The following is a 14,024-nucleotide window of genomic DNA, read 5'->3' on the forward strand; positions in this document are numbered from 1 at the left end:
ATACCTGGATGAGGAGGCCGTGGCAGATGTTGCAGACCTTCACAGCATCGGGGTGCGTCTCCCGGATGTACTGCTCCATCTCCAGGATGGCCCGGCCGTGCAGAGTGAACTCCCCTTCTTTCTGCAGGGACACAATGCATGGCGGCTGTCCTCAGCGAGGGGCCTCGCTCCCTCTGCAGTCCCACAGCCCAGAGCCCAGGAGGACAAAAGGTCTGGATGTTCCTGGCCACTGTGGATTTTCACTAACCCCAGCCAACCGATGTCAGTGATGCCCCCTTGAAAGACCTCTGAGGCAGGGAAAATTGAGGCAAAGACCTAAAAGACAACAGAGGTGAAGGTCCCCTTGCCCTTAAATTTTCTCAGGACCTTGCTGTGTCTGGCAGAGGTGATTCTCCCATCTGTGGAGAAGCCCTGCAAACAAAACCCCGTCACAGACCTCCAGCAGAGCAGGCCACCTCCCCAGTGCCCGCTGCTCCTGCTCCCTCCCACCACACCCCAATATACTGCCATGGGGACCGGCACAGGGACTGAGATTACCTTACAGATGAAGTGGAAGGGTGCCAGAGAGGACAGGGATAGGTCTCTAATCCCAGCATGGGTGGCAGGGCCTGCCTCCAAAGGAAGCTGGGTCTCCTAGTCCCTTGTCTGGGTACAATGAAAATTCCCTGAAAGCCTTAGGGAACCTGGGGAGCCACTGCCTGTGTGGCCAGCGAGGGCAGAGCCAGTGCCAGGGGAACCTTGCAAGCTGGTTTTATGTTTTGTCACAATCAATTCTGAGGTGGGATGTGAGCCTTTAACCATTTTTGCTACTTCTGATCCCCTTCCATGTGGGGAGCAAGGGGGTACCTACATGGAGCAGGCATGATGGGGGCACTGATGCCCAGGCAAGGCCACCACCAAGGAAGGAACCCTACCTAGCTGGCCAAGGCACCCCCTCCCTTTCCGTTGTGGTCTAACTCCTACAGCTCCAAGAGCTGAGATTCCACTTCAGACCCTTACAGTCAGCAGCACCAGGGACTCTGGAAAGCCTGAGGTCCAGATGCTGGCCCCTAAACCTCAGCAGGGCCTCCAGGGCACCTAGCAACCCCGACCTGGCATCCAGGTGGGAAGAACAGGCCCCCTGTTGTGGGCTCGTACTGCTCTTCAGGGCCCAAACAGCAAGCAATAGGAGTCCTGCAAGCATTATCCAGGGCCAGTCTGAGGAGGTTCAGAGCACGGACTTTGGCACGCTAAGCCCTGCAGTGCTCCAGCTGCAGCAGCTCACAAAGTCCCTGTCTACTCAGTCACTCCTGGCCTGGGCAGCAAAGGGCTCGATTAGCTAAGACCCAAGCTCACAGACCCCTCACAGGGTGGCAGAAGCACTCACGGATAAGACACACATGCCAAGTTCCCAGCCCTGCCCACACTCTCTGGGACCTTTCTTGCCCCTTCCTCCCAACAGGCACCTCAGGATCAGAATTCATGGAAACCGCAGGGATGGCATTCACATGTATGCAACTCAGAGCACTAGAGATGAGCTAGAGGCCAGCTCCACTGGAGGGAAACCAAGGGCTGCTGGGGTCACGAGCACAGCCTCCAGCCCCAGCTCCAGCCCCAAGATAAAGCCAAGGCCAGCACATCTTACAAACACATGCAGTGCCTCGGAGGGGGCAGAGTGAGGCCAACTGGACCCATGCTGAGCTTGGCTCAGGGTTCCTGGAAGCAGTGCTGCCTTCTTGGAAAGAGAACAGAACCCTGCGGCGTGCTTCTATCACCAGCCTGCTCACCAGGCAATCCTGCCCACACTTCCTCAGCTCCTGTCCAGGGTGCCACACTCCTTTTTGCTCCTGAAGGGCCACTGTCCCCCACTGCCCTGGATAAGAGAACGCTGACACAACACTATGAAGACCAGAGCAGGGAAGCAGGCTGCTGTGTGTGCTGCGGCCTGGCACTCACTGCCTCACTGCTGTCTCCTTCCTGCTCCCCCCCCACCCCAGGAGGCGGATTTTATTTCTCCCAGGCACCACTGCGATGAGACTCAGCTCAGACACCAGGGCCGTGCTTCAGCACGGACTGACCCTGCCTCAGTCTAGACCAGAGGCTCAAGGGACTCTGGAGCAGGAAAACCGGGATGCAGCTCCCAGCTCTGCCACTCCTGGCTTGGACAGATTATGTCAGTAAATGGGGGATACAGGTTCTCCTCACAGGCCACAGAAAGCATGAAGAGGGCCTAGCTCAGCTGCCACCAGTTAGAGACAAACGTGGTACGGGAGGAAAAGTTTCGAGCAAGCCGGGAGGCCCCAGAGTACCTCTATCAGCCACTTGCTTTGCACAAACTTCTGCAGCACTTGCTCAGCTTCCTTCTTCTTCATCTTCTTGCCTTTCAGTTGATCAACCAGGTTCAAAATGTTTGTGGAAGATGCAAAGCCAGTTTCTGAGTCAATAATCAGTTCCAGCTAGAAGAGACATCAGGCCCCATGTTCATCCCTTAAATCAGCAGAAACCGCTATTGAGCCATCAGCCCAGTTCTAGAAGGGATGCAGCGAAACTGCTCCCATCCCAGGAAGCCCTGCACCCTGGTACAGTCTTAGAGAAACAACTTCATAATGTGCGTCAAAGGGCCATAAGTCCTGCCCTACTGACTCAATGGTCACTCTCGAGACGTCATTCCACAGAAGTAATCTCAATGTTCAAAACAATAGACTTTGCCTTGCCTCTTTCCCAACCCAACCCAAAGGAGAGAAGATGAGAAGTGAATGCCTGAATGAAGGAGACAGCATCTTTCCTCACTCAGGCTGGAGGGGCTAGGAAGGCAGAGGAGCAGAGCTGGGAGGGCCAGGAGACTGTGCAGGAGCCGCAGAGGCCATGAGGACACAGGGCCTGGCAGAGCAGGGCAAAAGCCCGTGGAAACATGGGCCTCCTTGCAGCAAAAGTGTGTGTCCCTCATCCCAGAGCCTGGTTCTCAACCTGCCCTGCTGACAGCCTCCAGGAGTCTTTAGAATGACTGACTTTGTCCCCAGAGATTCAGCTTCAACAGAGCCAGAAGGGGCTGGAAGAAGTGGCCTCGGTTTACCTCCCCAGTGACTGCAGCGTGCTTCCTGGGCCAGGACCACTGTGCTCAACCCAGGTGTTGACTAAGCAAGCTCGGCAGAGCAGTGCAACTCAAACGTGAGCGTGCAGCGCTACGTTAACATGTGAACTCACTCACCAGCATGGGTGGGGACCAGGAGCAGAGTTCCCTGATAGCTCCAGGCCATGCTACCACTGCTTCCCCACCCCGGGGTGGGGTGGGGGTGCTCTGGGTAGCCAGGCAGTACCACTCTCCACTCCCCTCGGCCCTGTCACTTATCGGGTCAGGGCTCACATCTGAGCCAGTGTGCCTTCCTTTCCCAGGCTGCTGTGACAGCCTGCATCTGCCCAGGACCCTTGGAGACGGCAGTTTCTATCTAATGCTGGAGACAGAAGTTTCTCATAAGACATCCAGCCATCAGGCAGTGGCAGTTACTCCACTCCACTTACAGCCTTTCTGAAGAGATCCAGTTCATTCTCTGCAAAATCTGTGGCCATTTTGGAAACTGAAGTGGTAGCAAGATTCACCTAGGGGGAAAAAAATAAGTCATCACAACAATCAGACCTAATATTTTAATTCAGTGCTGGCCACCCCCTCACTCCCCGCTCAGCATGAGTCAGGCAGCAGCAGCTCTTCCTCGGCACAGGTGGGCCACTTGTCTAAGGTTGCTGTTCCAGTTCCCCATAAATGCCACTAGGGGGCAGTGTTGTGCACTTACCAGCGCATAAATGGGTCTCCCGTCATCTTCTGTGACTCCCTTCTTTATCTCAATATACAAGGACTCCAAGACACTGTTAATGTTGTTGATGAAGTCCTCCAACTTGTCTACTGGAGCATTGCCTGGAAATAAAGAGGCAAAGGGGGAGAGGACTTCATCAAAAAAGTGTAGCTGGTATTAATCTTTCTGTGGTATCTGAATAGAAGGCAGCCCAGCCAGAAACGGGCAAAGGTCCTGCCCTCTTGGGTGAAAGCCAGCATGTTGTGGTTATTTTCTTCCTGGAGTATTTAAAGACTAGCAGACAAGAGATGAAGGGTGTAGTGAGCAGAAGATGCTATCTGTGATGCCAAGACTGCCTTCTCTTCCTGCTCTGCTCACCGCCCCCATCTGCACCCCCGCAGCACACTCTGCCGCCAATGACCACTCCCAGCGCGTGCCTTCGCGGTTCTGCAGTGAGTTCCCAGATTTCCCACTGTGTCCCCGAGTCCCCAGTGAGGCCTGCGTCCCTGCACATCCTCACGTGGCAGATCTAGCACTGTTCCTTTCCCCCTTACTCAATATCCAAACATTAAATGAACACCTGCAGGCCAGCCCAGGGGCCCCAGTGAGAGAAGAGGCCCACAGGAGCAGGCATGGGCAGTAACGGAGCAATCCTCCTGCCACCTTCCTCGGCAGGCCCTGGCGCCATCACTGGGTGCAAGTGAAGAGGCTGTGAGCAGCGTGGTGAGCCAAGAGTCACAGCGCCAGGCCTGGACAGAGCCCACTGCAAGCCCAGAAAGCCTGGCTCCAGCACCGAGCTGGCATGGGCCCACCAGGTGCATCCCACTGTTCCATCCGCAGGAAGCTGCATCCCAGGTCGCTGTCCAGACCAAGGGTCATGGAGGGGTCCCTCCAGAGGCCCATACTACAGGTGAACCAAGGAGTTGACAGCAGTTAGCTAGGGCAGGAAGGAAGGAAGGAAGGTGCTGCCAACAGGGGGAAATGAGACACAGCTTACGTGGTGCCCTCCAGCTGGGGATACGTGGCCTTTCTCCTGAGGGCAGCAGAACCTCAACACTGAAAGCAGAAGAGATACGGCCAGCTCTGCATCTTGGAATTACCCTTCTGTGCTTCAATATGCTTTTAAAAAAAAAAAAATCTGTATCTCTTTATTGAAGCATAATCTCCATCTATATCCACATCCACGTATGAAAATAAAACACACAGCTCGATGACTTTTCACAAACTGCACGCTCACATGACCAGCTCCTGAATAGAGAAGCAGGACACACCATCCCCCAAATCCTCTCATCAGCCCCTGCACCTGAGGTAACTGTACTGTGATACTCTCAAGACCAAGAGTAGGTACTACTGCTTTCATTAAAATAATTTCAAAAGATCAATGTTTTCCTCAATCACAAAATGTTACCACTAATGTTAAAAACCATAACAGAACCAACAGGAAAGAAGCCTGGAAGGTCCCCCTACCTCTCAGCTGATGACCAAGGCCACCACTAGGAAAGGGACTCAGAGAAGGGAATCATGGCAGCAATCTTGGGTCAACATCTGACTTACAGAGAACGCACGTCTAAGCTACTTGAATACCTAAGCTGCAGTTTAAATGAAAAGCGTCACACTGGTGGCGGTAGAGGACAGGGCCATGTAAAGGAAATGGTGACAACTTAGGCCCAGGAGCTCTACCACAGGGGCTGACTGACAGACCACACAGTATCACTAGTGTGCAATTCAGCCAGGGACCTAATTCCCCTTTTAACGAACAACTGCTTTTACTCTTTCCAAAACCAATTTAAATAAGAAATCAGCAACAACAAATAGGTAGGAAGTGGATGTGACACAGCTGTGAAGGAAGCAGGACAGTGAAACGCAGCCCTGGCTGCTGGAAACTGGCGTGAAGGGAGGTCTAACACGTTCCCAACTCCACCCTGTGTCCCCGCTGCTTCCTTGCCCTCCCAGGAGGCCATGCAGCAGGCGGCCTTGTCTATGAAGTGCTTGCCCTCCTCCCCGTGCAAAACCCTGGGCCCGTCCTTCTGCACAGTGCTTCTTCTCAGGCCTGGTCCTCCTGCACCTCTGTTGTGCCTGGAGCTCTCAACCCCAAGAAGCAACCCAACTCGGGGCCAAGAATTCAGGAAACACCTCTCACTGGGCAAGCAACAGAATCCTTCATGGGCAGAATGCACCCTGTCCACCCAACATAACACAGTGGCAAGTCCTGCCTCTCCTGGAAGTGACAATTCACATTTTCCACTGAAGAGGACCCTCCTGAGTGTCATCAAGAAAAATATACTCCGTGGGCAGATCAAAGGCATTCTAAGCTGTTGGACTTTCCAGACACCCCGGTCTGTGTGGGGACAGCCAACAGCCCCTGCTGCCCTGCCATCCCACCACCTCAGCGTTCACTCACAAATATGCGCTCACTATACTCTCAGAGAAAAGGAAGGAGGGAAGAAGGGCGGCACCGTCTACTGCTTCTGCAATAACCAAGCATCAGCTCAAGTCTGCCCAACCAAGGCCTCCCCTCCACGCAAACCTCCCAGCAGGGTGAGGTCTGCATCTTCCTCCACTGGCGACCTTCAGGGGCTCCTCACGGGCACCCTGGGAATGAACTTCTCCTGCTTGCCAGCCTGCCCCCTTCTTCAACTGGCTTTGCTTTCTGGTGGCAACAGGGACAGGATGGAGGACAGCACCAGAGGCTGGGCTCCAGCCCTGTCCCACCCTCGCCTCTCTCCCTTTCCGCTCTCACAGCCGCATGCCCTCTTCCCTCCAACCTCAAACCACGCATGTCTAGCTCACTCTTCCCTCCAGCCCTCTCCCTGCACCCACCCCAGACTCCAGCTGCCAATTCCCAGGTCCTGATGCCCTCCTGGACAGAGCTCCTGAGCAGGGCAGCCAGGCCCCCGGCCTGCATGCCCACCCCTCAGGCCCTTCCTCACCACATGGCTCTCCAGTTACCGAGACTGGCCACCCACACAGTAGTTAGTCCCTGCCAATGATCAGTCACCTCTGTAGCAAGACTCTGACCTTTCTGCTTTTAACTGTACATACATATGGATATGGTGGGTCCCCATATTCGGGGAGCCCACAAGCAGGAGCTGAGGAGGCCACAGTCTGTCAGCCAGGAGTGAAGCCAGCACTCACACCAGCCAGTCAGTCAGCCTGCCACACTGAGCAGGGACAGTTTCCAGTCAGTGGCTACAGAGAGGAAAGGCTGCTTTGGCCGTGAGGTGCTGCTGCACATCAGGCCCACCCCCAACACGGCCCCTAGATCCTAACTGGTCCTGCATCCCTCTCCGAAGAGCCACATTCCTTTCTTAGCTGGCACACTGAAGTCCCCGGTTTGCAGGTGGCATCCCTGACACACCCATTGAGTGTCAAGTTACAGCAGCCTGGGGCTTCCCTGGGCTTCCCAATCTTCAGTCTTAAGTACTAGCTGAGGCTCATACTTCTGTCTCACTCCATCCCATCCTTGATGCCATGATGGAGAAGCTGCACTTTGTAAATCTGCAGGGTCACTGAGGGCTACAGACACTTAGCCCCAGTATTACTGAATCCATGGTCACATCAGATGCATGAGACAAACTGTGTATCCCACAATGCTGAGGCAGCTACTGCCAGTGGAAATGCCACTTGGTGAGGCTTAAGGAAGTAATACAGCTCCTCTCATCAGAATCTAGAACCAACTGAAAAAAAGGTACAGGCTTCGGCAAGTACAATACCCACTGTTGTACAGGCAGAGCTTGAATCAGAGGCTAATTCTCTGGACACCACCAACATGCAGTAGGTTACATGGAGTACCTGGTGACAAGGAGGAGGGCAGGCCCTAGTCCTACCGCCTCTACCTCTGCTCAGGCAGCAGACATACCCATCCAGGACAGTTAGGGTCATGTTTGCCAACCAAGGGTGAACCTGTACCCTAGGCACCACCTGTGTTTTCTCTAAGTATAAGCATGTGTTTGCATTTCTCATGGGCTGTGGGAAAGCAGTTGGCCTGCGAAAGTCTGTAATTCTCCTTACTGTGTACACAGCACCACTCACTAGTTCGGTGTGTTTTGTCATTGTAACACAGCCCCTTAAGTGTGCCATTAACATCATCTTTATATATAGATGATATTAATCTTGCACAGATCTTGAACAGATCAAATAACTTGCTCAGAGTTTCCCTAACTTGGAAATGGAGCCCAGGCCTGCCTGACGACTGATCGCCAGCCCCCGGGCACTAAGCCATGCCGCTCTGCAAGCAGATCTCAGACACTCCTGACACCAGACCCTCCACAGGCATACGGCCTCCTGCTCATGACCCTGCGGCATCCCAGAGAGGGCATGGCCGGCACAAAAAGATGGAAAGCATCTGAGCACCTAGAAGGGCGGCAGAGGCGCTGCTAAAGGGAAGGCAAAACATTAGCCAGGCCAGGACACCTACATTGGCCCAGCGTCACTCACTGGCTGGTCCCTGTGCAGTCAGGCCACCCCGCACAGGTGACCAAGGGAAGGTGAAGGTCTGGGAGAGGCTGTGATCCTTCTTGACTTGGAAATCCTGACAACAGGGGCAACTGACACATGGGCCTCCAGAAAGTGGACAGGCTGGGGTGGCCCAGACCAAACCAGGACTCCTCTGCTGGAGACTAGAAGCTGCATTCATTCACTTCGAGTGACTGTTTTTTCTGGTTGTGTAAATATTTTCTTTTCTCAAAATTAATCTTTACCAGTGAACCTCTTCTCACTGAATCAGGGCTCCTGGCTCCCAAAGGTGAGCAGGACTGTGGGCTTACTTCACATTTGAACAGGTACTCGGAAAGTCTATTGCCCTAACTTCTCATCAACAAATAATTTAATTCTAAATTAGGGACCAAAAACAGAAAATGCTATTATAAGGCAGACAACTTGGGGATCCAATGTGCCCTGAAACAGCACTGAAGAGGGACAGGCCAGGACCTGCACTGAGGCTGTGTGCTGGGGTACAGGAAGGCTGGCAGATGGGATGCGGGGCCAGAGGAATACGGAGCAGCTGCAAGATTTCACCTCTCAGCCTGCAGCTCTCATCAGTCCTAGAGGAAAATATGATCTCAACCTTCGGATACACGGTGCACAGTGAGAGCTGCCAATGGCACTTCTAGAGCGCAGCTGTGAACAGTGCTTGGAAGAACAGGGGTGGCACTTTTATGTGGCAAATAATTCAATGTATCCAGCAGTTTGGACACCACATCAATTCTCCACAGGCTACAGCACTGTGCCTCATTTTCTCAGCAGACCTCAGAAGCCACAAGACCAGTAGAAAAGACTCACTGTCTCTGTCTTTCAAAAGAGGCCAACAGGGGTCAGAGAAGTAAAGGTAAAAAAGTAAAGTCTGGAGCAAAAAGTAACAAAGTCTGGAGTAGAAACCAGACACTGCCCATTAATGGTTTAATGCACAGACAAGAAGACTTGAGCATTCATTTTTAAAAACCACTTAGATATGCAATGATGTTTGAGAATTACTACAAAGCAGCACTGAGGTAAGCAGGAGGAAACCAGCAAAAATAAGACTGGCCTGGCACGACCTGGGGTTTGGCCTGAGTAATGGACACGTGGGGGTAGGATATACTGTCCTACCTTTCTCTGTGATTGACTTCTACTGTACTAAGTTAAAAATAATTCTCTGCTCAGCCACCAAATAGCCTGACTCCTTAGCCCTCAGAAGTTCAAATCAAAAAACAGTAAAGGGAAAGCCGGGCCTGGTGGCACATGCCTATAATCTCAGCACTCAGAAGGCTGTGGCAGGAGGATCACCGCAAGTTTTAAGGCCAGCCTGGACTACAAAGTAAGTTCAAGACCAGCCTAAAGTACATAACAAAGTCCTGTCTCTTAACCCAAAAAGAGAAAGAGAGAGAGAAATGAGTGCCTGGGACGGTGGGTAGGTGGCTCAGCAAAGGGCTCTGAAGCTGCACAGCGGGTAGATGCTTACACTAGTCTGTTTTCACACGTACAGTTCTCAGATGTTTCCAAGTACACAGAGACAATTTTGTGGAAAACCAAGAGGCAGTCATCAGCCCAGTCCTCAGCTGCACTCAAAGGATGCAGCATGATGCTTCTGGCACAGTTCCTGTGTCTTGGCACCTTGGTAACTGGAGTACACTAAAGCCCACAATGACATCGCCGGGGCAGAAACAGGGACACACTCACTGGCCCTGTGTGTGTGGCGAACCATGAGGGGCCATTCCCTGGCCAGAGGTCTGCCGCCCAGCACCACTGTTATGTGCTCCTGCACACACTTGTCCACCCAGTGAGTTCCAGACGACGACAAGAATCAGGACAGACACTACAAGCCATTTATACTGCACCTGCCTGTCACATTGTTCACAAAATGCTGTGTTCACTCGAACCACACTCTTGCAAACCGGTAGTGCAACTATCCTGGAGATAAGCAGCAGCTCTGACAGCTCCAGTGGTGCCCTCCCTGCCCACTCAGGAGCTCCAGAAGCCTAGGGGGCTCTACAGGGGACAGGGGAACAGCTGCCTAGCCTAGTTGAACCAGAACACTCCCTCCACCCCGTGCTGATGTGACAAATCCACTGCCTGTGACAGCCAGGCAGGAAGCACACATCCTGAACACACACCCCATCCCAAAGGCAGGTCCACTCCAACCAAGTGCTCCACTAGCTTTTTACGAGACATCTAGTGGCTAAGGGTTGGTCTGTCTGCTTTTTAACACTGTAGTAGCTCTCCTGGCCCTGGACACATACCCAGCACCAGCAACTTAAAGGAGAAGAAGAGGTTTAGGGTGGCTCCCAGTTTCAGTCTGTGCTCAGCTGGCTCCAAGGCACAACCTCACGGCAGAAGGGTGTTGTAGAGCAAATGTGCTAAGTTTGTGGCAGCCAGAGGGAAGGGTACCAAAGAACAGATCAGAGACCATATGTTATACCCAAGGCCACATGTCCTCAACCCACCCAGCCACATCCAGGAGCCTGCTGTACTAATCTGCTGGGCATTTCTTAATCCAATAAAGTTGATACATCAGGATTAATGGTCACAAATATGTTAATTAATTTTTAAAATTAAAAACATTATAGGAAAAACAACTCTGTCTCTAAGTTACACACCACTGACACTCCACTGATTTTCTCCACTGATTTTCAAACTCTAATGAGACCGGCACTCTACTGTAAGGAAACAGGGTGACTCACAAGGCTGCGCTGTTTGCTCACCCCCAAATATGAAGTAGCTACTGCTCATTCAGCCTGGACAGTGAACAACTCAGAGGGACTGTGTCCCACTCATGCTTCTGAGAGACTGAACAGCCTGGCAGATAATGGTCAGGTCACACACAAACACAGGACTGTGACCTCCACTCTACAGCAGCCAACCCCAGAAGCCACCCCCTTGGCTACAGCATAGGCCAGGAAGCCAGCATCCCATCCATTGGCCAGATGAGGAAGAAGTCAAACCACCACCTCTCAGCAGCCAGGTAAGGAAGCCAAACTGTAACTCCTGTGGTAACTGGCTCAGAGTGAAGGATGTGATGAATCACTGACAGCTCCCTGCTTCCAACTGAGGGCCAAGCAGGGAAAGGCAAGTGTGCACCCCTAACCAATCAGCCAGGAGGCCCCCCACCTGCCTGCCTCCAGGCCAACTCCCTTCCCCCTCAGAAGCTCCCCTCTCCTGTTTGTCTATGTGTCCACCCAAACACAGGGATGTGGCTGACTCCCTCATTAGTGCAAGCGCAGAAGCAGCAGCCTCTGCTTGTCCCTAAGGTCTCACAGACTTCTGCGTAGACCCAGCTCAGGCTTCCCAGCGTGGGGAATGGCGTGCATGGGGTCCCATGGGCCTGGCAGAGACAACCTTGGTTTGCTGCTTTCCTGTGGCCCCTCATCCTTACTTCATTTGTGCCCAGTGTGTGGAATGGCTGTCTATGGTCTCTGAGTGGCTTCTCCAGCCCCTCCACTGTCCTTCTCATGCCCCCTGAACAGAGCCAGATCCCAGCAGCCTATTACAGCCCACAGTGGTTCCACCACCCTCATCACACTCACATGTGATCAGACCCTCACTGTTCCCTCCACAGTCCCCTCTCCTGAAGCACTCCATGCACACCGACCTTTATCACTCAAACATACAAAGCTCCTCCCCATCCCAGCCCCTTCATGTGGTTGCTTCCAGGAAAAAGCACCTGTTTGATTTTTACTGTGTCTGAAGTTATCTGCAGCCATTCTGAAGACATCAAGGGGCATTATGATAAGTATTGTTGATTTTGTGATGTTATGAGTCCTGTATCTCTTACACTGGTTTGTTTTGATTTTATTGTTTTATACTTTTGAAAATAAAATAAAAAATTTTTAAAACATCCTTATTATTTGAAATAATTTCAAGCTCACAGTAAAGTTGTAAGAGCAGTATAATTTTCCCTAAATCATTTAGAGTAAGTTACCAATTTTCTTATAATTTTAAATTTCTTTTTAATTTTATTTAAGAGGAAAAAGAGAAAAACACAAAACAAAACAAAGCGGTGTAAGGGTACACGTAATACAGAACTACAAAAAAAAAAAAAAAAACAGTAAGAAATCACCTGTTAATAGATTACATATTATCATCTTAGAAATAGTTGCTCAAATCACAGTATCAAAGAATACAAAGTGGACATTCAAACAGAGACTGCAAACAGCTGTGTTCAATGATCCAAAAACATTAATATAGTCAGCTATTTAACACGCCTAAACACACTTGCTGTTATATCCGTTAGAGCTCTTTTTTTTCCCCTCTCTTTTTTACAACAAAATTTACACACTTTGGATTTTATTACTCCTTAGTTCTTATTACTTTTTTGGGGGGGAAAGAATAAAGTCAAATATGGCAAAACAAAGCTGTCAGTCAAAACCAAGGATAGACATAGCACATGATGTAAAACAGAGTACAAGGTTATCAACAATAGTTATCAACAATGTCTCTTGTTTCCTTAAAAAGAATTGTCTATCTCATTAGATATTATAAAGTTAGACAAAACAGTAGAGAACAAGACCAATAAAACTTAGGCATTGTAAACATTACAGGACTCCCAAAGGAGACAATAGTCAAACCAGAATGGGCATCTTAGTGAATCTTACTGCCTTCAAAGTAGTTGCCTATACCCTCAAACTTGATACTATCATACAGAATGGAACAGAGTCTAATCAGTCAAAACAAGATCGTGGGAGTATTATAGGACTTCAAAACAAGTTAATAGGAAATCAAAAAGAGTTACTATTATATATCCTAATTTTTTAAATTTTTCCCCTTAATTAAAACAAACATAAAAAATAACTAAATAATTTTTTTTAAAGAATAAGGGAGAGATTGAGATAAAACAGGACATAACAATATAACAATACAGGTCAAAGCATGACTGTTTCAGCAACCTAGTGCTTCACCACCAAATATCCCGACTTAATAGTAGTTACCATAGTGTCTGTCTTTTTCCTTGAAATATTTGGATAAAACTTCATATACTATAGCTTAAAATATTTCCATATCAAGAAGCCCAGAATAAAGCCTTTCTAATTAATAAGTGAAAACTTTATAAGGCTTCAAGGCCACATAATGGGGAATCATGATTACCACATATTTTTATATATTTGAATCATTACTTACATTAGGGAAACTATTCGGTATTCACACATGCGAGATTGATTTATTTCACTTATGAGTATGGTCTCAAGCTGCGCGCATTTATTGATAAGTATCTCAATGTGATCCTTCTTTATAGCTGAATAATACTCCATTGTATAGAAATACCACAACTTTTTTATCCATTCCTCAGTTGATGGATACTTGGGTTGTTTCCAAGATCTGGCGATTACAAGTTGTGCTGCTATAAACATAGGTGCACATATATCACTGTGGTATGATGCTTTCAGTTCTTCTGGGAATATGCCTAGAAGTGGAATAGCTGGAATAAATGGGATTTCCAGTCCCAACTTTTTGAGAAATCTCCAGACAGACCTCCACAAAGGCTGTAACCAGTCTACACTCCCACCAACAGTGCAGGAGAGTTCCTTTTTCCCCACAGCCTCTCCAGCATTTGTTGTTGTTGGTTTTCTTGATGCTGGAAAAACTGGCTCTCCATTTGCCGAAAACTAAAGCTAGACCCATGTCTATCACCATGTACTAAATTAAAATCTAAATGAGTCAAAGATCTGAATATTAAAACAGAAACACTAAATCTATTGGAAGACAAATTGGGTAGAAACCTTGGAGACATAGGAGTAGGTAGAGAATTCATGAACAGGACTCAAACCGAACGGGAAATACTTCCCA

At 50.0% G+C, this 14,024-nt stretch overlaps 1 protein-coding gene across 5 annotated transcripts in view; it reads right to left on the bottom strand.

Moving 5' to 3' along the window:
• Nsmce1 (NSE1 homolog, SMC5-SMC6 complex component) overlaps nucleotides 1-14,024 on the bottom strand; it is a 42,965-nt gene that overhangs the window by 5,450 nt on the left and 23,491 nt on the right. For all 5 annotated transcript variants that reach the window (XM_023560719.2, XM_063226702.1, XM_003478213.5 and 2 more), the window contains exons 3-6: nucleotides 3,768-3,889; nucleotides 3,499-3,576; nucleotides 2,289-2,435; nucleotides 5-121 (exon numbers count right to left, since the gene is read on the bottom strand). In XM_023560719.2, the coding sequence (XP_023416487.1) occupies nucleotides 5-121; nucleotides 2,289-2,435; nucleotides 3,499-3,576; nucleotides 3,768-3,889 (464 nt within the window). The remainder of the gene's footprint in view (nucleotides 1-4; nucleotides 122-2,288; nucleotides 2,436-3,498; nucleotides 3,577-3,767; nucleotides 3,890-14,024) is intronic.

Source organism: Cavia porcellus, unplaced genomic scaffold (genome assembly GCF_034190915.1).
Source record: "Cavia porcellus strain 051 isolate PalLab524CR breed Dunkin Hartley unplaced genomic scaffold, mCavPor4.1 scaffold_16, whole genome shotgun sequence".
NCBI classification, from domain to species: Eukaryota; Metazoa; Chordata; class Mammalia; order Rodentia; family Caviidae; genus Cavia; species Cavia porcellus.